This window comes from Apteryx mantelli, chromosome 3 (genome assembly GCF_036417845.1).
Source record: "Apteryx mantelli isolate bAptMan1 chromosome 3, bAptMan1.hap1, whole genome shotgun sequence".
Taxonomy (NCBI): domain Eukaryota; kingdom Metazoa; phylum Chordata; class Aves; order Apterygiformes; family Apterygidae; genus Apteryx; species Apteryx mantelli.
The window spans coordinates 65940249-65963960 of record NC_089980.1 but is presented as its reverse complement, the minus strand read 5'-3'; the positions used below and the strand labels follow the sequence as shown (position 1 = coordinate 65963960).

At 39.9% G+C, this 23712-nt stretch overlaps 2 protein-coding genes and 1 long non-coding RNA gene across 3 annotated transcripts in view; all 3 read right to left on the bottom strand.

The window, feature by feature from the left end:
• TAB2 (TGF-beta activated kinase 1 (MAP3K7) binding protein 2) overlaps positions 1–4149 on the bottom strand; it is a 69139-nt gene extending 64990 nt beyond the window's left edge. Inside the window, exon 1 of the mRNA XM_067293546.1 lies at positions 3861–4149. The gene's annotated coding sequence lies outside the window, so the exon portion shown is untranslated. The remainder of the gene's footprint in view (positions 1–3860) is intronic.
• Positions 4150–6013: 1864 nt separating this feature from the next.
• UST (uronyl 2-sulfotransferase) overlaps positions 6014–23712 on the bottom strand; it is a 251518-nt gene continuing 233819 nt past the window's right edge. Inside the window, exon 9 of the mRNA XM_067293545.1 lies at positions 6014–7741. Coding sequence (XP_067149646.1) covers positions 7606–7741 — 136 coding nt within the window. The 3' untranslated portion in view covers positions 6014–7605. The remainder of the gene's footprint in view (positions 7742–23712) is intronic.
• Positions 11974–12529, bottom strand: LOC106486819 (uncharacterized). The gene is made up of 3 exons (XR_001292960.2): positions 12453–12529; positions 12268–12348; positions 11974–12107 (listed from the first exon to the last, which is right to left on the bottom strand). It is a non-coding gene; the product is annotated as an uncharacterized lncRNA (long non-coding RNA).

The following is a 23712-nucleotide window of genomic DNA, read 5'->3' as shown; positions in this document are numbered from 1 at the left end:
ACAATATAATGGCTAATACACATGCAGGGTTTCTTTAAAATGTTTTAGAATCTACTACATGCAACCAGTAGAGATAGCTTTTTCTTCCTACTGCAGTTAGATGTTTCTGAGTTAATGCTCTTCTAAACACTAATAAGAGTACAAGTTTTACATCCATTCTGAAACACTGATTTTTAAATAAAGGAAAAATTAAATTCCACTCATGGTATAACCAAGATTTGGATAAGTTTTAAGCCACTCATCCTTAAAGACAGTGAAATTTGATCTTCATCTACACTCAGAACAGAAGAGCTATACATTTTCCATATTGCTATAAAATTGATTATACATAGCATTTGCCTAAGAATATAATACAGATTTTAATCAAGAAAATCTTTTTCATATAATTCTGTGGTCAACTATAATTTTATTAACATAGACAAAACTATTTAGCACATTATCATAACTTATGCCTAATTTCTTGCCACCAAAAAATACCTAAAACACACTAAAAAAATTAACTACATCTATGCAAACAGCAACAAGATCTTTAGAGATGCCTTTCATTCAACAACAAACAAAGTTCCAGGAATACCAAGATATCATATATGCACAACATAGATCACACAACATTAACTATGCCAAGTAATTTCACTTGGTTGACTATAAACTGATTATTACTGATTAAGGAACACTGAAATCCAAAGGCAGCATAATACAGCTAGAAAAAACTCAGTAAACATCTGTATTCTGTCTGGAATACCTTTGTGCATGAGCTTGCTGGTCAGGTGTTTACAGTTAATGAAAAAAAGTCCCTAATTTTACTGTGAGTTATAGTTATTAAATAGGTCTGCAAAAAAACTTCTGCCACAAACAGCATTAAATTATCACAGTCATTTTTTTGGTAGGCATTCTCAAGAGGGTCAAACTGAAACAACCATTACACCGAAACTTCCGATTGCAATTAAGAGTTTATCAAAAATCTTATCCAATTGTGAATCTGATGGCTTTCTCACTCTCACAGTTGCATTTAAATATGTGGGATCCAAACAGTTTGTCAAGCAGGATTCAAGAAGTCTTAGAGCATCCACCAGCATTTTTTCTGTTTGATATAGAAAGTGTACTTATCCAGTGGATATAACTACTATGTAGTTAAAAAGAAAAAAACAAAAAAACCTTGAATCACTGTATACGTTAATGGAAAAAGTTTACCTTTCATTTCAATCATTTAAATATTTGAGTTTTGAGTACAGCTTTAAAAAAATCCAGTTCTGAATCACTGGAATTTTTGTTCTATTTCCTGTAAAAGCACCAACAGCAACATCGTTCAGCATTCTGCTTGCAATAGTTCAGAAAAGATCAGCCTGATCCCTCAAGTCCTAAATTTACAGTAATTTCATAAACTTTAGGTCATATCTAACCAACTTATTTCTTCCAATGTTTCTAACAGAGTTCATGGTAAGAGGGAGGAACTTGCAACTGGATGAAGAGCAGTCTAGTTTTATGTTTCAAAGTACTTACTCTCATACAGTAGTTTGCCAAAAGCTAGCAAAAAAAAAAAAAAGTTTGCTGAGAATAATCTCTTCAACAGATGACAGATATACTTCTATGAGGCTTGAAAAGCATACATTGGTATGGTACACAGTTATCTATGAAGCCAAAGACCGTTACAAAACACAGGACCCCAGCCTCCAAGGCAAGGCCACAGCTGGGGGGCGGGGGGAAATCACTGCTTTCTTCCATCCTGTCACTGCTGGAAAAGAGAAGAAATTTCTACTGGGATACTATCATAGGAAAATCATTCCTTTTCAAGAATTCTATTTTTATATCAGCAGATTTGAGGGAAGAGAGATGGACCCTCTGGCTTCTCTCAATGTTGAAAAGGAAAACAGTTTACATTTCAGAAAGTCTTTGGAAGCTGGTGTAAGGAAGGGTGGTATAGCAAAAACATGGCACCACCCCTACATGTAATGATAGGGATGCTTTATCAAACCTCTCTCAGTCATCAAACTGGGATGACCCAAACTCTAAAGAGTATCTCCTCCTACAGCTTCTCTTTTTTTTGCCACTTGCAGGATCTCCTGTTAAGCTGCACTAGAAAAAGGACTCTGTTCTTTTCATTTTTTTTTTTTTAATTGAAAATCAGCTCAGTGTTTATTCTGCTACAACACCATTCAAGATAGTACTTATGGGGATGAGCCTTATGGGGATGGGCCTCCGTAAATTTACTATATGAATAACATTAACAGCCACAAGTGACTGAAATTTTCATTTAAATAAAAGGGCAGAACTTACTGAAGCTGATGACATGTATATACTCTTGGCAAGAGGGAAGTTCCGCTGATGAATTAGGAGACACAAGATTTGAATTCTGAGGTATGACAAAACCCAATTACAATAATCCAGATAAAGAATAATTGAAATATATTCATATAAAATACAAATGCCTGGTTATCTGGTAGATCATTAGCTAAACTGAGAACTACTTCTGATTTCTGAAAATCACAGCTAATCATGAATATAGTGCTATTGCTATAGAGTTGCAAGCCTGCTACCGTAGTCCATCTGCAACACAATTTTACAGTGTCTAAACTTATGATACAAAACAATTTGAACAGTTTAATAGGATGACTCTGTATTTGATATATACCTTTCAAGCATCTACATAAGTGAGACTACCAAGCATTATATACAACACCATTCTCATTGTTCTATGGTTAAAACTTCAGTTTTATTCAGTCTGTCAAATACCCTAAAATCAAGGCATGAAAAAACACATCTGAAACCTAATCCTTGCTATGCATGCTTGTTTTTCAATTATAATTTTGTTTTTCATTTGTGCTTACTACCACTAATACGGAAACACCTACAGGTCTTGGGCATAAACCACAGCCCACTGTGCTACTAGGTGAAGTACAAAGAACATATAGTCCCTGCCCTGAAGGCCTTACAATATTTAACAGGACTTAGCATTTTTATTTTTAACACGAGCCTTTCAATGAATGAGATGAAGTACTAGACACCTCTGCATAGTATTCCCAAATCTTACAGAGGGACAAAACAGAAAAAAGTGAAACTATATCCATCTGCTCTCTTCAAAACCCCTCTTATCAGAAACATTTCAAGAATTTCTACTCAACAATTAAACTGACTTGAATAATGGAAACTAACGTCCCAAATATACTATATATGGAATCAAACCCAGCCAAACCCCGCAAAGACACCACACACCAAAAATCGCACCTCTGACACTTCGTTACTCATCCTTAAATGGCGGAGTCTCGCCCCACACACTCACACCTGTCACCTGCTAGGCGTCAGGCCACCCCCCTCCCTCCCCCAGCAGGGCAGGCCCGCTGGCAAACTGCTTCCTCTGCCCCCAGCGCCGGGGAAGCCCGTTTCTGCCCCCCGCCGCGGGCGCAGCCGCGCACGCTGCCCCGAGATGCAGGTCAGCAGGGCGCTCCGCTCCCTCTGACAGACGCACCCGGATCCCTCCCCCCTCGGGGAAAGCTTCGACACCTCGTGAAGGAAAATAAGTTTCCATCTCTCGCTGGACACCCCGCCGGGCGGCAGCTTCCCCTTCCCTCCCCGCCGCGGAGGCTGATTCCCACCCCCACCGCGCCGGGATGAGCGGGGCGCCGGGGGCTGCTCCCCGCCGTGCAGAGGCCTCCCCTCCTCTCGCCCTGGCAGAGCCCGGCGCGAGGAGAGGTGCTCCGGGAGCCGCCGGGCCAGCGGCCTCGGGCCCCCTGCCCCTCCCGGGCCTGCGGGTCGGGCCAGTCCCCCGCGCCTCTCCCTGCAGCCCTCCGGGGATGGGACCAGCCCCGCCAGGAAACCAGCCCGGGGAGGTGCCACCAGGCCCGCCTCGGCGAGGTCAGCCTTACCCGTCTTCTTCTTCTCCTTCTCCTCCTCCTCCTCCTCCGCCGCCGCCACTACCGCCGCCACCAGCGCCGCCTCCGCCCGGCAGGGGGGACCCCGCCGACCCGACCCGCTCCGCAGCCTCCCGCCGCCGCCGTTCCGCTCCGGGGGAGGAGGAGGAGGAGGAGGAAGGGAAGGGGGGGCGTCCGTGCTGCCGCCGCCGCCACTGGCGGGCGAAGCGGGGAGGCTGGGGTGGGTGGGTGTCTGCGGGCGCCGCTCCCGTCCTCAGCTGGAACCGCTCCGGCTCCGCGTCGCTCCCGGCCCCCCCTCCCCCCGCTCGCTGCGCTCCAAATCAAAATAGTGTCACAATATGGCGGCCGCGGCGGCGGCCCAGCATCGCGAGACCTTGCCCCGAGTGCTAACGGGATGCGGCGCGCGGGGGAAGGGGGCGGCGCGGGCGCCAATGGGCGGCGGGCGGGGGGCCGCGCGCGGGCGGGGGCGGGTCCGCCGCCGCTGGGGAGGCGCCGCACCTCCACGCCGCGCGCGGGGGCCGCGGGGGGAGGCACCGCCCTGCCGCGCGGAGGGGCCGGACCGCCTCCTCCCCCCTGCTCCCCTCTCCGCGGCGCGCGCACGACACGCGTGCGGTAACGGCCGCCTCGAGGGGGGCGGGCGGCCGGGCAGAGCGACCCCCGCCCCGCCCCTCTTCTCCTCCCGCGGACTGCGAGGCGGCCGGGCAGCCCCGGCCCGGCCCGGGCGGGGAGGGGGGCGATGCGCCAGAGACTTGCCCCCTCCTCCGCCACCTTCTCTCGCCCCCGGCGCCTTTTCAGCTCCTTCCCCACTTGCCCCGGGGCTCCCTAGCGCCGAGGGCCTCCCCCCCTGCCGGCCTGCGAGAGGGGAGGCTGGAGGGAGACGAAATGCCCGTTTAAATGAGCTGAGGGGAGAAAGGCAGCCACCGAAAAGGGTGGCATCTGCCTGCTGGGGTGGAAGAGACTAGGAAAAGTTGAATTTAGAAAAAAAGAAAAGTAGACCTGAAATGATTATTCTGAGAGGGAAATGGCAGATGCTTTCAATCTGGAATACTGGTGCCTTCTCTGAACTTTCAGCTTTGTACAGAGAACAGTATTTCCATCATCCCTCAGAGGTACAGCTCAGCCTAATCTGACCCTTCAAATGTGGGTCAAATTCCTCCGCAGATAGGAAGACTGATGTCCTTGATTTCAGTGGGACATTCGAGTAGGTCTTTGTATTTCCCCAATTCAGTAAGTTTTGCCTTGAATGAAAAAAAACAGTGTTCAGATGAGTTTGTAAAATCATTCAGTAAATCAGTTGGGGGTTTTGGGGTGTTACCACCCAAATAACCCATAATAAGCATTACACCACTTTCCCGCTCTCCTTACTTGTTTTCTCCCTACATCTCTTGGTTACCGCATTCTCTCTACAGTTAGCAGATGCTGACCCATGCTGTCTAACAAAGGACAGTCTATGTTTTCATTCTTGGCTAATCCTAGTCTGTATCATACAGCTAGAGACTGAAATACTTTAAAAATAATCTTTATCATCTGTAGGAGAATGAAACTATCTGAAATCCTGCAATCTAGAAAGGGACCTGGCAGGGGAAGAGAAATGGTGGGACTTTCAGATTTTCGCATACAACAGCGGTACTGTGAATAAATCAGTAAAGAGGAAGAAGTTTCTTTTTCCACCTTGTAACTCCTACAGTCACCAGTGATTTCCAGGGCATTACAAGTATATGAAACGAACTACAAGGCCATAGCCATCCTAAAACCTTAGAAGTTGCACTATGCATTGCAATGCTGTGATGAGAGAGGGCCATAGTTTCTTCCCAAGACATCAGCTGTCAACTTGGTCTATTGACAACTGTGAGATTAAATGACATAAATAAAGTAAGGAAGAACTAACAAATGCATTAGATAGCCTAAATTATGTAACAAACAATTTAACTCCTAAGTGTCTCGTTATTTATAAGAAAGTTGACTTTGCCTTTACAATAATGGATATTTTCAGAAATGATTAAAAAGGTGTTTTCCAAATGAAAGTATTAACATGTAAAAAAAAAAAAAAAAAACCTCTCTCAACTGCATGTAGTTAAAATTGTCATAAAGATAGAATGCCAGGGTAAGTAATTGCAGAGACTAGCTTTGGAGCAGAAAGGGAGAGAGAGCACAACACCAACATGTCTAGTGGTGAGATGTTATATTTGGAGGAAAAAAAAATGGGAAAAAAGACAGAGTTTTGCTCTCAAAATATAGAAATATGGTTGTGAAATATACCTTCCAGTAGGAATTAATCATTTTCATACACTATGCAGAGAAGTTTACAGATCCTTTGAACATCAGCAATATGATACATGAAATGTATGTGTCCAAAAGTTCATTTCCCCAACCCAGTACAGGGCTCCCCAATACAAGAGAGACATGGAGCTACTGGAGTGAGTCCAGCAGAGAGCTACTAAGACGATTAAGGGACTGGAGCATCTCTCTTATGACGCCAATCCCCAGTCTTAAGGTTATACAGGGCTGAGGATCTATTGAAATCTGTAAGTATAATACTAACTCCAAAAAAACAGCCAGAAATGAGTATAGTCTGTTACAAAAATGTGCAGTGGAACATCTGGAAAGAAGACACAATGGAAAAATCAGACTGCAGAGAACTGTACCTGGGCTGGCCCACTGTAGTTGTTCATATACATTAACCACATCTTATTCTTTTGCAATTCATGGATCTAACCAGTTGTCTGCTCAAGCAGATTGGTGTTCAACTTTTCCTGCACAACAGTTTCAAACTTTGCTAAGCAATACCTGACCTTTCAAACAGATATGTCAGTATACTCAAATAAGTGTTTTGTGCACTAGAAACTGAGTTTATTTTGTTAAGTTTAATACCAAGTTAAATATTTGACCCTTTTTTCCTACAGTTGCTAAAACAGGGATTTACCACAGTGAGAGTGAAAGACCGTCTCTCACTGCTCCATCAGCAATATTTACTGCAGTGCTTAAGCAGCAGATCCCATGACTGAGTTGCACAGTCCTTCTCCTCCTCTTCCCAGGCTTTTTATTCACACTGCATCTATGTCTGGGCCTGTAGCTAAAATTGCTCTTCTCTCCTCTATAACAAATAACTTGAAATCATTTTTAGCACCTTTCCAAAGTCAAAGAACAATATGTTTCAGAAACTTGTTCTGTACATTAACTGAGATTCAGAAAATAACTAGTTTCCTATGTATCTGTAACAAGAAGTAGGAGGATATATCTAATATTAAAATCTGGGTGTAACTCTTAGCATGATGCAAATTCAGTCATCAGTCAGGCGCAGGGAGCTGCCTGCTCAGCAGTCCTGTAGGTTCAGAGCTTTCCTTCTTTTGCTGCAGATTTTAAATATTACCGGTGCATATCCCTTTTTTTTTGGCCATACAAGGTATGAGTTCGTGTTTTTAAAACCTTCATCAGACTGTTTATATTCTTCACTGCTGGAGAGTAAAATTATAAATTGGATCAGGGAATTATTTTAAACATATTGTACAGAAAAACTGTTTCTGGAAAGCACAGTCGATTCTGTCAGTTTAGTGCTGACGTTTCTGATGCTCTAATGTCTTGAGAATTTTTTTTAGAAAAGGTAAGAAAACAAGCCCCGTTAAAAACCAGTCCACAAGAACTGGCCTAATTATTTTCGAAACTGAGTTTAAAATTAGTTTCTCACAATGGAAAAAGGTGGGACTGACAGCTTTAAAATCACTGTTTTTCACTTGACCATTCACCTGGCAGTTTCTTTTTCATTCTTTGAGACAGAAGATCTGTCAGTCGTCCGGCTGACAGAACAGAGGTAGCATTCACTGGCCAAAGGACAGTACTTGAAAGCTCCCTGTCTGAGGTTGCAGCCACAGCTTCTCCTATAAAAAGGATTAGAAATGATGTTAATAACATGCCAAAAAAATTGGAATTCATCTTATTTCACAGAACTCACACATTGTACTTTTTCTGTTCTATCTAAAAGTTATCAGTTGTGTACTATAGTGCAGGAATTTGCCCAGACTGATGAGGAGTATTGCTGGATTTGAAAGCAAACCCTACGGCAGCGTAAAGCCAAATCTGTGATCTATACACAGGGTGGTTTTGTTCAAGTTAGAGTTCTCACAGCTTGTTCCCCCACCCTCCCTGAGTGCTTGTACTATGTATACTTAAAACAAAACAAAACAAAACCCTTTTTATTTCCAGTGTAGGAATAGCCCAGCTATTCGCGTTTATTTGGAGGACTGTGTTGAAAACTGTAGCATCAATATTCTCAATTATTTTTTTTTCCTTCTGTTTTAAATGTCAGTGTAATTCTAAGTCTGGTTTAAAAACAAAACAAAAGCAAAACACTTTCTTTTCTAATCAGAAACATCAATTCTAGGAGCTCAGAATTTATGAAATAAATTACCTAAAATAACAAATCAGTATAATCATTCAAGTAGACTAAAACTGTTTGGTAAAGGAATGAATTTCAGTTCAGAGATTCAACTATTCAGAAATTATAATGAACTCTGATTGTTCAGATTTTACCTGTTGGCAGTTATAAAAAAACTACTGTATCTTGATGTTTTTCTTTTCAATCCACAGTACACAATCAACAGCTACACTATCACTGTTGAGACTCCCCTGGTTTTCCAGGTTGCTCCCTTCTTTTCTTCAAGATAACAGCTTTTTTACTTCCTAACAGCTCATCCGTTTAGGAGTGGAGAGCAAACATGACATTTGAGATAAGGATATGATAAAGAGGTGCCTTAGTGGTTCCTGAGTTCCAGCAGCCTTGCAAGATTTGGATAAAGCCTTTCCATAAGGGAAATCCATTGAGAGAGACAGTCAACTCTGGCATTTCAATTTTAAAAGCATAATGAGCTATGTTACAGTGGAACATTATTGCAGGCTATGTATTAGTCTGACATAACAAAATAATATATTTTTGGAGACTCAGTAGGATTTTTTTTTCCCCTCAAGTAACAGCTTTAAAAAAAAGCTTTCATTTATATTGATCACAAATGCCTTGGAAGAATGTTTAAACTCAAAGAAAAATATCTTAGCCTAGCCAAAGCAATTCTGAAGTTTTTTAAATAATGATTTTAATACTGGGACAGACTGCCTTACTAAATCAATCTTTTGACTAAGTTGGAAAAAGTGAATTGTTGATAGCATCAACAATTTACAGATCTTTCAGTGCTCTGAATAAATAAAAAATAAATGTATGAATGTAAAGCCATATATGTTCACAAGACATACAGCTAAGTCACTACTTACTAGTGGGACAAATTCAGTATTGTTTTATGCTACCTTAGCCTCTTTCATGAAAACATTTTTTAATAACTCACTGAAATAAAATACAGAAAGACAAGATCATTTGAGGCTCCAAAACACTTCAGAAGAAATATTGGCTATGTTTCTTCCCAAATCCACTATTTCCTATGATTTGTGAGAAATTTAGTAAAAATTAATGATAAAAATACATTTCCCTTTTTCTTAAGATTTATAGAATACAGTATATGGTCACTACATATCTTTAAGGTCTTGATGCAACAAAACACCTAGACTCTTGCAAAAGTCCATCTTTATTCAGGATACCTTTCCACCACTTGCTTAAATTTTATGCTGTGTTGAAACCTGAGGCAAAGAATGGGCTTAAGTGTTTTTCTGGACAGGTATGACTTGCTGATTTGAGACAGGAAACCTACCTTGAAGTCCAAACAAATGACTTTCCTGTTCCAGACTGAAATCAGTCATGAGTGTTTTCATAGTAAAAACCCTCACAGAATGTCTTACAGCTCTCTCATTTTCCAACTACTGATTTTAACCTCTTCTCTTCTCATTGACTTCAGCCAAATCTTTTTCCTTTACACACTTTGTAAATGTAACAGCAGGAGTACAAACTGTACTATACTTAATCTTATTATAAATGTTAACACACAAGGTGCAATAATTATATTGTGTTTAAATTCCTCCAAATATGGAGGAGATCACTGGTAGGTGGCTAGTATATTTTAAAAAATAACCCACAGTACTCTCTAAACCCAAGTGGTTTGTGGTATTAGACTTCTCCATCATCTTCTGGCCTTCTGCCCCACTGCTGTAATTACCTTAACTCCTCACCCAATAATAAAACTCTCTGAACAAATCCTGTGCCTGCTATTAAGTAAAATTAAAGCTTAATACAGATTCCCTGCATTCTTTCTTCTCTTCAGCTGGTGTACTTGACAACTTGCATTGTATTAATGAAAGAGGCAAAGCCTTTAAGACATCCAGTATATATATAAAAAAGGCAACGCAGAGCTTTCTAATACTGATGTATATTAGAAACAGTTAATTTTGATGAAGAGCGGTACTGGATTCTCCATTTCTGCGGAAAACTCACCAGTGTAACAAAACAGAATCAGTCATGTTAGCTTATATACACACTGTACCGCTTTGTTTCATCCTAGATCTCATGCAAGCCCTTGTAAGGAGAAGGCAGCTCCGATTCCAGGTCCACTCTGTCCTAGGTCTGTCGGAGATTGCCAGCAGAAGTGGAAATTGCAGGAATACATTCTGCTATGTAACCAGCTGTCCACTAGTTACTGCATCAAAATCACCAAATGCCTGTTCTACCTGTGTGACCTTCAAGTTCCGACTTGAGCTGTATTTCAGAAGGAGAAATATTGAACTTCTAATTCATCAGCTCATTAGAATTAAGGAAGTTCTTTTAGGTTCTTCTAGCTAAAAGACACAATACAACTAGAAAAAACAATACAGAAAATCAGGTATTTTACATTCTAGAGTATCAGAAGAAATTCCTGACATGGCTGGTTAGTCATGAAAATGATCAGCTAGTACCTCAGCTGTTTTCAGCTACTACAATATCACCTAGAGGTAGGAGAGGACGGTTGTGCTCAGTGTGTTAGGAGTCACATAACTAACATATTTGATGATCCCCATTGATACCCCCAAAATTTTTAATATTTCCTTGTTGGTACATTTTCTTCATGACATCTTCTGATAAATAACTAAATACCTTAAAAATAAACATGAAAGTCTCTATTTTTCCATTAGGAGGGTGCCCATTCTGCAAAAGGCACACAATCCTCAAGAACTTAACTCAGAAACTGTAATTGCAGCTAGGCCAAACACAAATTTGTGCTTAAATTTAGGCATAGGAACAGTTCTGTTGCCTTTACTGGTTTGTTCACATGCTTAAAAATAAGCATATGTTTTAACACTTTACTGGATTGGGGCCCATGTCAGCAAAATAAATTTCTTGGGAAGAAGTAATAAAAACGTAGCTTGCAGTGAGGGACAGCAGAGCCATTCACAGCTACAGGAGCTTTAAAACACTAGCTGGTATTTATATATTTAAAGAAGAAATCAGGCATTAAACAAAACATTTATTTTTGATAGATATCTAATTAGTCTTTTACAGAAGCACCTTAATTTTTCTTAATTAGATGAAAAACATTTTTTGCATCCTTGCATCCCTAAAAGCAAATTAAACTACATATAAAGGAAATAAAAAGTCTTCTAAGCACAAGCTTCAAAAGCAACTTTTCCCACTGTTTAGTAACAGCCTGGCTCTTCCAGAGATACCATTACATTCCCTAGAGAAGGAGACAGATACACATGAGCCCAAGCTTTTTAAACACCAAGATCCATTACACACATGCACCTGAATTTGCTCATTCAAATGATTTACGCAACAAATAAATCATATAATTGCATATATACAATAAAAGCCAGCTAGCTAATTCTCTTGTATGCATTGTGAACTGATGTGTATTTATTTTTAATGCTAAGAACCTCTCTAAATATTTGGTATTGTACGTCTAGCCTTTAAAGAGAACTTACATCATTTGCAAAAACAGAATGGATACAATTCTACTAGACTGTGTCTATGTTGATTTTATTTTTTCCAGCAAAAACTTTCTGTTGCTAACAACAGTGCAGCAAAGTATGAATTCTAGTGTAGATATAGCTCCTTTGGCGCTTTAAGTGCAGTGCTATCTGGCCCTGCTCAGAACAGATCGGACTTATGGTATATTAAAACACCAGTGGTCACAGAAGCCTACCTGGTGATACAACTTATGGCTGTTCCCAATCACAGCAGAGCTGTACCAATGGGCAATCCTTTTACCAATTCCCTTCCACAGAAAATGTGTTGTTCTGTTGCACAATAGCATAGCTTCTTTTACCTTTAGAGTGACTTCTGTCAGAACTGTGATATCTGAATCACCAGGCAATGCAGGTGCTCTGCATTTCCTACATTTTGAAAAGAAAAATTCTTCATTCAAAAGGCAAGGTGTAATCATTAGTTTTCAAGTTAGTTTTTTCTCCTGTCTTTGGTAGTCTCCTTTTTATAGCCAGTTTTCCAAAGACAACAAGGTTGCTGACTACACAGCCCGCATGTGTGTGTGCTCACCCGTCATTCTCAGCTGTAGCTTCTGAGTCTATTGGACAACTTCAGGCACCTTTGTAATTCTTGTGAAGTGTTTTAGAAAAACTGGGGAGAGAAGAGAGACAGCAGTGTCCTTAGGAAAGGAAAGAATGAAGACAGAGCTTCAATCACCCTTACTACACATGAGAAAATCCATTGGGGACCCCAACCTTGATACGCAGCTCTATAGAAAAGACAGGTTTCATGGCTCCGCTGTTGCCAAATTCCTGATTTCACTAGGACTGTGAGCTCTGTAAGTCAGGATCCTCTTTTGTATCTTATTTGCACAGTCCACTACTCAGCGAAGACCTGCTCAAGGTCCTGATGCCCTACAAAAAAAAATTAAACATTAAGAACTGTGTAAACCTTATGAGATCATAGATTAGAGGAAAAATGTCTCCGAGAGCTTATGTTCTCTGGTAATCTGGTATGGAAGTCTAATTAGCAGAGATGGTCAAAAAATTCCCTTCCTCCTCCAACCTCTAATGTCAGAAGTTGACTTTTCTGCAAAACTCCCCCTTTCACTAACACTTCTGAAGTCCCATTTTGGTTTCTGTAGTGATGTATACGGATACATTAACCAGATGAAAGTTGCAGCAATTTTAAATCTGTGCACAGCACTTCTAGTAAACCACTGTGCGACTAGTTCAGCTAGAAATAAGCACTGCGGAAGCCAGAGCACATTGCAATCCCATCTGAGATCCAGGTACACATCAGTTTCCTCCTGCTGACAGGCAGGAGACCTGAGCCAAACTGGAATTATGTTGCACTGCACTCAGGTTTTCTGTCTCGACAGTGTTGCAAAGAAGCCTCAGCACTCACCTGTGCATTAATTATTAAAATTATGGGAGAAAGGAAAACTTGATTTATTGGCAATAGCAGTAAGGTCAGGGTTAAGTCAAACTGGCCAGCTAAGTCAAGATGTGCTGACCTGCATATAGGAGCCAACCCCATATACCCAACTAGGGTAAGAGAAGGCCTGACTCACAGTTCAGATATACCAACACTGAGAGAAGGCCTGACTCACAGTTCAGATATACCAACACTGAATTCAGTGCTGTGTTTTTAAATAGCTGTAGTAATAGGACCGTAAAAACTCCTATCAGGTTGAGGTCTCCAGTTTGGGAGCTGTTTCCTAATGCACTACATATTTTTAAGCTTAATCATCAGCCCTTCTCCAAGCAAGACTCCCACCCATTTCAGTTAACCTTTGTCAGAATCAATCCTGGTATCAGATGATAGGCTGGATTTACAGTAAAAATTAAAAACAAGTTTCTAATCACAGAAATGAAGTTCTGAAATAGTCTTCCAACAGTAATGGGGAATGAGAACCAGTTGCAAAATGGAATAAAAATACATATTGCAGCTTCATGGAGCTATGTTCAATGAACCACAGAGGTCTCGTCCAGTTCAGTTTCCTAGCTGCCAAAATGCAGTATCTGACAGTCGTCTGAAATCCCGCACTTGCATTGAGTTGTTACAGTTTAAAACTATTTTCACTGACCACATATTTTACTGAGACCGTCATTACTGAGACAGCAGATTCGAACCCCTGTCAGTAACTGTTGGTTATAATAAGCTACTTGTCAGCTTGCTTGTAAATATCTGATTCCTAACAGCATAAACAGACTTTGTTTTTAGTTTAGAGAGTTTCAGTTTTAATTTTAGGAATAAGGTTTCTACCCAGAAATCTTATGCATCTTTAAAAACACACGCTATTCTTTAAAAGGAGACTAAAATATTTATTCTTATATTTTAAGGAAATAAATATTATAGGCATTATAAGCATTCAGTGCATCAATAACCAATATACAGAATCAATAACTTACAGGAGATAAGTTAAAAAAATATACTACTAAGCAATAACTAGAAAGGGATTCATATTTCTTTAGAGTCTCCCATTTTTAGCTGTTAAATAAAACAATTTCTTCTACCCCTATGAAGAATGGTAGCAGTAATACATGTATAATTGCTACAGCACTGTGCATGAACTTTTGTTCCAGAGAATGAAGTTCTACAAAGATGACACATATTAAATTATAAAGACACCTGTACGTCCCCAAGGCAATAAATATAAATGTAGTAAATATGATTCAAGTATGGTTAGCGTTCTTATGAGTTTTCATTTAAAAATCAGTATTTCTTAATCTAAATTAGATTCTACCCATCAGTTTATATGAGAGAGGAAAGAAATAAAAAACACACATGAAAGACCCAGAAAAGAAAGTTAGTTTTTGGTCATTATTTCCATTATAGTTTATCTTCCTAATCCTGAAAAAAAACAAAACAAGATCACAGTGAAAGTTAAAAAAAAAAAAAAAAGATGGAAAACTAAGACACAATGTTAGATTATTGCAGCTGAGATTCAAAGTACCTGTATAAAGAACAGGTAACAGCATGCTGCACAAGATTAGAACAAAGGTGAATTTTTAAGTATCTAAGTCAAGATGAGACACTTGGTTTATCAGTTGTGATAAATCTGTGATTATCTGTGATAAATCAGTAATTTGTTCTGTTCAACTTTTAGTTTAAGAGTATATAAAGCATTAATTTGGAATCAGGATTCTGTCCACCTTAATCCCCAACTACATTTCTCAAAAGCATACCTGTATCAGAAGTGTGATGCAGATAATTAGTACTTTGTAATTTGCAGGTTAGATAATGCACCTTCAAAAAAGGAATGACACAGACCACATGTCCATGAAACTAGATAATATAACTGCAAGGTTTTTCTGTTTCTTTTAGAGGTATGATGAATTGTATAGGAAAATTTATATATAGGTAATCACTCTGAAGCAATGTAATGATGAAAAACAGTACCCAGTATCATTTTAGAATGGAATCAATAGAAATGTTGTAAAAGGGGGGGGGGGAAATTGTATTACAATGTTTTTACGTATTACATAAAATATTTATAGTATATTATCATATATTACATATACTATATTACAATTGTATAATGTACAATTTCTGCTTAAATAAAGGGACACATTGCCATGGATGACACAATCAAATAACAGCGTCCCACATATTAAAACACAATGCATTGCAACCAAGCAGTTTGTTTGTAGACAGTACACCCATGTTTCTTGTAATGTGTTTTGTATTGCAGTTGTTTCACTAAAACTCTTTTGTGTATATCTTTGGACAAATGTAAATTTTTATTTATGTTCATTTGTAACAAGTCTTAAAAATTGCTCTAAGCATCTTATAATAGAGAAACATGTTAAAGTTGATAGTTTTGTAGCAATTTTTAAGAAAAAATATGTATGATATTTTCTTGGGAAATGCTGGACTTTTAGCAGTACTGTGGTGTGGTATCATTTCTAGGCATTGAAATTAGGCTGCAAATAGCTATTGAAATTTAGGACAGTTGTGGTAGCAGTATCATCTTACCTCTTCTTGAAATAATCCAGTACCCTGTTTTTAAATATGCAGATCAGATAATCAGGGTGTTCGAATATACATTTACAACTTTTTACTGAGCACAGCTCTAGGGTTGCTGTAATGTAGCTATCAGAGTTACCTTAAAGTCCTATTCCAGTTACCTGGTCAATCATTAAGTCAATGCAACATTTAATCTTTATACTTAAGGAAGAGATCATCAGTTAAAAAGAACTTGTTTAGCAAATCAGCTGTGTACTTTAAGAGGCCTCATTAATGTGTTTTCATTACAAATAATTAATGTTTTAAACTCCACAGAGCCTGTGAGCATTAATTCCTGTTTCTGTACTAGCTAGAAAAGCATTTCAAATGTAAATCTGAAAGGTTTTGGTAATTGACCTTGTGGAGCTAACTAGTGTAGACTGTAGTGAGGTCCTGTGCTTGTGGCATAACTCCAGGTAGTATTAGGCAAAATTGTTCGGAGCGTCATACCAGCAGCAATGCATGCTACGTCAAATCAGCCTGTGTGCAGGCAGAAACTCTCCATCTGGCCTGTAACACCCCATGCAGAACTAGCAGGAGGGACACGAGTCTGCAGGAAGCACCAGGAAGCAGTTTGCGGCACACAGCTACAGCCTGCGCTGGCTCTGCAGGCCATCTCTAAATCAAGCACCTATTAATCAAGTTAATTTTATGAGCAGAGTTCTGTGTCAATACGCAACATGCTATACCTGAGCCACACGCCTTAAAGACATCCCACTTAAGACTATGTGATCAATAGATATTCAAAGCAGCCCTTAAGTACGGTGTGTGTTTTATCCCATTGCATAATGCAGGGCAGCTGTTTGCACGTGCGCCAAAGCAAGAACTGGTTATACTGCTGCCCCTGGAAAATAAAGCTGGGGAAAACAACAGCAGCGACAACAGCAGCGACAATATAATGCTTTCTTATTATTTTGATGGGAAAGACAGAGCATAAGTGAACAAGAAGTTCCTGTCAGGAGTAATGACAGAAACATCGTTAATAGAGATGTTTGCCATGTACTGTAATCGCTAACATATTGATTCTGTAGGAAGATGCTCACCTGTACAATATTTATTTCCTCTTGAGGTAAGAGGGAGGCCAGATAAGATAACAGTCTTCAAATATGAGACAATTACTATGAAAAAAAATACAGGCTTAAATTGCTACAAGGTTTGTGGTTAGACCTCAAGTGAAGTGTTCTAGCAGTGAGTGCAACGGAAACATTGCAATAGCTGGAGAACTTCACAGAGCTCCATCTTTGGAGATTTCTAAGAACAGGTTAACATATAAACATCTGTCAGGAGTACTGTTGGGTATAGTTCATCCCACAGGGATGGACTTACTTCTTCATTTCCTCCCCAGGCCTACTTCTATTATACACTATCCTGTTTATACAAAAAAAAAAAAATTGTAATTAGGATGCAAACATTTTTGCTAGTCTATCAGTATTTTTTACTGTTGCGACAAACTCCTCCAGCAATGTAGAATGCTAGATACAACAACATGCAAAAAAGGGTTGTTCAGTGCCTACAGTTAGAAAATTATCTGTACTTTTAGAAATTCTTAAATTCACAAAAGGTTATACCTCTCATTTGCTTCTTCCCTCAGACTAACAGTTGATAAAGGAACAAATAACTTTATTCTTTAACGTGATTTGGTATCAGAAATGAAAATCTCATGCATTATCAGTTAGAAGACTGATCCACAATTATTCCAGCTCCTCTATTCCAAATTATAAACAAAGGATTAGAAAGGATCTCCTGCGTCATCAAGGCCAGGTCCCTGTTATCAGAAGCAACCCTGTAGGCCTTAACTTACCAAGATCAAATTTGTTTGCAAAGTTCTGTCTTAAAACACTGATTCCATTATACTCACAGGAAAACTGTTCCAGACCACACTCCTCTGATGTTTCTAAACCTTTTAATTTTTCAGTGTAAATTTATTTAGGGCAATTTGTACTACTTTGCTCTTGTGCCAGCACTGGTTTTTACCTTAAATGTCTCTCCTTTGTCCCTGGTGTCCTCTCTCTGCCCCCACCCCAACATGAGCAATCTTATCCCCTCTCATTTTTTAGGTTACAAATTTTGTGTCTCTTTAGCTAGTCCCACAGCCACCTTCTATTTTCTCCTACTAATTCTCATCTTTTGCTACATTAACTCTTGTTTTCCGTGATGTGACTCATGGAAGTCCAGATGGATTAGATCTGCTGCTTTTGTCCTCAGCAAGATCAGCTGGTAAAGAAAGGTACCTCATCAGTATGGCATAATCAATTCTTAAAGAATATGTTGTGTTTTATCTTATTTTTCATTTTTCTCAATGTCTTTATTATTTTTCTTTCAATACTTTAAAACCTTGCATAGCACTGAGGTAAGACCAATGGCTCTAACTGTTTATGCTTTTTTTCCTCTTCATGTTAACCATAGGCTCAGTATTTATTTATGCCCTTTCCTCACTTTTCAGCTAGTGTGAGTATTCAAAATCCTCACTTCTGGATTCCATTTTAAGTGCTAGTCCTCTTAACATTCTGATTCTTTTAGTATATCATCTCTGTCCCACCCCTTAAGCTGAGCACATTCAGGTCTTGAATTTTGCCACTATCTCAGGTGCCCTCATTTCCATTTCTCAGGGTTTAACACACTTCTCCTGAAACTGTGTAATCCTCTGTGACTTAGAGGCAATACCTTTTTTTTTTTGCCTATAGTTTTGCTCCCTATCCTCTTTTCCATGCTCAGTCTTTCCTCAGATGATTATTGGCACTTATTTAAACCAGTGAACAAGCAAACATCAGTTATTGTTCTCACCAGCTACATTTTGCCTGATAGCCTATAGTACTCACCAAAAAGGAGGCAACTAGTATTTGGAGTCTTTCTTGACCAGAGAGGGTCCAAGCCATTCCTGCAGGAAGGCCCTGCTCACCCACCTGGCTGCAGGTGGTTCTGGAGTAGGGTCTTCTTCATCCCTTCCCCTAGTTACTGCAGAGTGGCAAACAAAAATTTCTTGGGGCCAAAAGCAGGAGGAGGAAAAAAGAGCTTGCACTGGTAGCCCCGTGTTAGGGTTTTGGTGAATCTTGAGGTCTAGTCCCCAGACTATTAATGCATTTCGCCAAAGGATGTTTTAGTGCATGGCACTGACTGTACCAACCCTCTGTGTATCAGATGCAGAGAGGTGGGTACTCCAGGATGGGACTCCCAACAAAAAGAATGCTGAGTGATGGGAAATCCTGCTTCTCACTCACGTTTTAGTGCCTACCCACAACACAGGAGAGAGAAACCCTCTGCTGTGATGTGGATTAGTATGCATTCGGATGGAGAGGCAGCTAAGGAGTTGGGATGGGTGTCTTGCAGACTGCTTGGCTACAGTTAGGCACCTAAATTCCACTTTAAACCAAATGTAGGCACTGAAGCCCTTTGTGGATCTGGGCCAAAATAACTTCTTTATCAGCAATTTGCTGATAAAACCTGAGTCCGGCACAAATTAAAGAGAAGCTTTATGGCTCTGGACTACCTGACTTTTCTAATTTCTTTGCTTCCTAACCTCTATAGCTTGCCAGTCTTTAAAGGAGCAGTAACAGCCCAGCAGAGTTTATATAACTGCTACTCAATATTGCATTAAGCTTCCTCCATTTGACACGTAAAACTTCCACCTGCTCTGTCACCCAAGTCCTGACTTGAACTAATGACTCTTGATACTACAGTGCTATATTTGCTCCCAGCAGGCTGATAATAAAGTATATGGAGGAGTGCTTGGTCCAATTTATGCTATAGCCTGAGACAGTAATTGTTTTAAACTGGCTGTTATCACCTAGCAGCAGGATCAATTTAAGTTTGTTACTCTCTAGAGAAGAAGGAACCACAAATACAGTGAGAAATCCATGTGCCATGGTGCTTTAAAATGTCGGAGAGCCACTACTGTATCATTAACTATAATTTTAAGCTTCGACAATGCTGTCAGTGATCCTGGGTATTTTGTCATCGCTGTACTATTTGTAAAAATCTGTTTCTCTCCATTGGCTTCTTCTTTCATCTCTGTGGTTGGCAGGCTTGTTATTTGTTTTTCTGCCTAATGGAAATTCTAGAACTACTGGTAGAAAGTGAAGTGTTGCTATGAAAAACATATGATTTTTTGCCCCTTTAAATACCTCTTTCTTTCTCTCTGTTTAAAAATGAATACTTTACAATGTAAATGAATACTATTTCTTCTCCTGATTTGCTCCAAAGGCAGCAGGAACATTTTAAAAGTAGTTTCTCTCCAGACTTATGAGGGAGATAATTCTGAGTCACTGTGAAAAATTTGTTTCTGTTTTCTCTTTTGCACGGAGACATTTTCACAAATCTCCCATTATCAGGCAGTGCTGAGAGAAGAGCAACTGTGAAGTCTCTAAAATGCCAGGAAAGATGATCAAGTTTCCAATGATAAAAGACAGGACTAAACAAAACATTGTAGCATGTTGTGAAGATTCAGTCCTGCTCTTCATCTGGACATTTTCCTTGCCCCATCCACACAAAATAAATACAAAATAAAGGCCAGCAAGTACAAAACTCTGTGTTCCACAAGAGCAGAATAAAGCAGCTCATTTACTTTTTGTTTTAGCAACTTTGTGGAGTTCTGGTTATCAGCAAAGTTTCCAAACTTCTAAATCTGGCAATTTTTGTCATTACTTTTATGGTTATTTACAGGTCTCCAATTTTTTCCCCCTTGTTACCACATGGCCTGTTCCTGCTGCTGTATCCAGAATCAGCTTTCTGGATGTTTCTTCACAGAATACAACACAGCTCAGGTCACCACCTGTAAATAGCACCATCTGCTCCAAAACAATTTGTGTTTAATTAGAAGCTAAGACAGGAAGAGCTCCACTCACCTCGCTAGGACACAGGACCCCTGGCAGTACTTGGTCCTTTTCCATAGTCCTCAAGGAAACTAATTTAATTGACTGGCCAGAGAGTCCCTTCCCTACATTTTTTTAGACAGTATAGACTTTATAGTGCCTTTTTTTCTGACTGTTGGGTCATATTAGAACATGAGATGAGAATCCAAAAGATTTAAATTCAGTGTAGCCAGGACAGTGATACTCTAACATACAGAAGAAACATTTTCAAGGCTTCATGAAAGAAACTTTTCATATTCTTTCTTTCCCTGTAGAGGTTAGTTTTAGCACCGTACCAGAAACGTTCTTGGCCAAAGACGGGAAGATTCACAAGGGAAGTTGACCATGGCACTGCTGCGCTGAATTCAATGTGTCCCTCTGATAGCAAGCCCCTCAGGTGACCAGGGCCACCTCACTTGTGAATTCCATTTGGGGTTAAGTGGAAGCAGCTGTGAAGATGCTCAGCTCCATCAGCTGGCAGCAGTTCTGGGCATGCGGCAGCAGAACTCATGGGGTGTACAGAAAACTAGAAATGCCTAGGGCTACTCAGGTGATAAAAAGCAAGGCATGTGTTGTGGATGGCTCATTAAATTCCACCTCAGTAATGTTTTAGGTTTTTTTTTTTTTTTTTTTTTGCATGTGGCACTATTCCAAAGGAGTGGTATTTTTTTTACCTAGTCTGGGAATTACAGAAAAGAGGTGAAGGTAGAAGGTGGTGGCGATGACTCTGGCTTCTCCTGCCTCCCAGGTATGAGTCTCCCGTGGTGCACTCAGGGGGACTTTAGCCACAGGTGGTGCCCCAAGTGCAGTAATCCCATCCAAGTGGATACCCCAAACTTTTCTCTTCCAAAGCTCAACTGAAGAACTTCAGTTCTTACCCACAGCTAAATTAATAACCAGCAATAAACACCGAAACCATGCTGGTGATTTTAAGCCTATCCTTAGGACTCTGGTGTAAACATTGCCACAGAGGCATCCAGTTGAGCAGGACACGTCGACGTACCTCAGAGAGATCAGACATCCCAGACACGCACCTCTGCTTGGCATCTGAATGAGCTTCTGGGTGCCAGTCAAAGAAATTGTTATCTTTTGTAATGCCAACAAACCTCTCTGCTTCAGAGGTTGCTTCTATGGCTAAAATCCATCACAGTAGTTGTATTCTGACACTGGGTCCCCTTTGGCAAATGATAAGGGAAACTAATAGTAAATGCTTTTTTCAGCCATTATTATTAAGTAGTATTATAAGGTAGTACAATAAAGCACCTGTTCATTTCATTTTCACTCTTATTTTGAGTGATCAGACAGGAGCGTTTAAAATTTCAATGAGGGGGCTGAAAGTAAAGGCTTGGACTGTTTTGATTCATCTAGTTCCTCACAAAAGGTGTTCATTTTAATTACCACAGTGTACCCAGATACCACCATTTTAAGCAGACAGCTCTACCTCTTTCACAGTGCAAGCAGTGAAGGGCACATAGGCGAGGTGAGGTGTGAAAATGTCCAAGAAAATTCAGAAGGCAGAAGTTCAGGAAAATTCGGAGGGTACCATACAGAAAATGACACAAACTCACCTGCCCAATTGTTAGATTTCATCTTCAGAGCTCCAATTTATCTAATTAGATTGCCAATATCTTAAGTAACAACACAGTTTGCTATTCTGAAAGTCCTTCTGCCTCACTTAGGAAGCTGGCACAGTTCTTATGAACAAATGGCACACTGGACTGAGACAGGTCATATTTAATGAAGTACCAACCTATTCTGTAGACATTAGCCAGGTCTTCATAAAGAATGATTTCATCATGTTAGAACAAGAGTTTTGTGCCCGAGTTAACTTCTAAACCCTGAAACATGTCCATATCACGTTCTGAATGTGCATATATGTAACCAAAGGCTAGAATGAATATTTAGGAGAGAAAGAAAGATTCAGTAGTGTGAAAAAGGGAACAAGGAATTAAAATTTGCTTTCCTTTTCCAGATGCACAAGGATACCAAGTGTTTTGCACAAGCTACACTGTCAATGGCTTAAAAAAGGTTAGGAGAGGGGCGTTTCTTTGTGTGCATAACCTTTTCAGCAGCATGGCAAATAAAATAAACAGAGAGAATAGGCCAAATCCAGGGATGGGTTTATATTTAAATGCAAAGTTTACATTTAAGTTTCTAGGAGAAGACTTGGAACAATTTGGAGTAAGTTTGGATCTTCTCATTCCTTTAAGATCAAATTGCATAGTATTTTTAGATTTAATACTGTACATGTTTTGACCCAAAATGCAGTTAAAGTCTTCTTCTGTCTTGAGTCTATTGTGAATTATTAGCACTTGACATTCTATAAACTAGAACTGACATAGGGTTTCATAGACATAAACCCTGAACTGGAGTGTGTTTTTGGTTTTTGTTGTTGTTGTTGTGTTTTTGTTTCAGTAAACACAGATTTATAACGTGCCAAAAATCCTACAGATTCCTTCAATCAGAAGTCAGGAGGGAGGGTTTCAAAACATTCTGGGCTTTTTTATTTGAGCCACCTCAGTTTTTTGCAGGCATTCCTTCCCAGCAAATAGCACAAGAGCTAGCATGCTGAACAAATAAATATACAAAGGTTACTGAATGAATAACCCTTTCCCTCTAAGCTACCGCCTTGTGCCTTGAATGCACACACAGCAGGCTAAATAGCAAGCCTAATGTAACACCCCCCCCCCCGCAAAAACTACTGTAAGAATTCAGAAGAAAGACTAACACTTTCGAGTCAGGGCAACTTGTCTCATGCCTTACTTATACACAAAAGCCTCCAGAAATAATTTATGCATTTGTTGAAATGTTTGTTTAGATGTCCCCTTAACATTCACCAGGAGCTCCTGTGCAATCTTAGTCTTCCACAAAGAAGGACTTGAAGATCATTGATGACGAACACCAAATTCATTTTCATGTGAGATTTTCTGACTTGTAGAAGGTTTCTAATCTAGCCCTGGTGGTATCTTGGTCAATGCTATGGCTGTGCACATGGAGTGAACATGACTTCATATGGCAAACAGTCCTGTGTAATAAGGCAAGGTATTTTTCCTAATCTTAGTGAAGTAGGGTAGACTACTTAGGTAGGTACGTTAAGATAGACTTTGTGTCTTTAAAAGTGAAAAAACAGAGGTCTCACAAAAAAGATGCTTTGGAA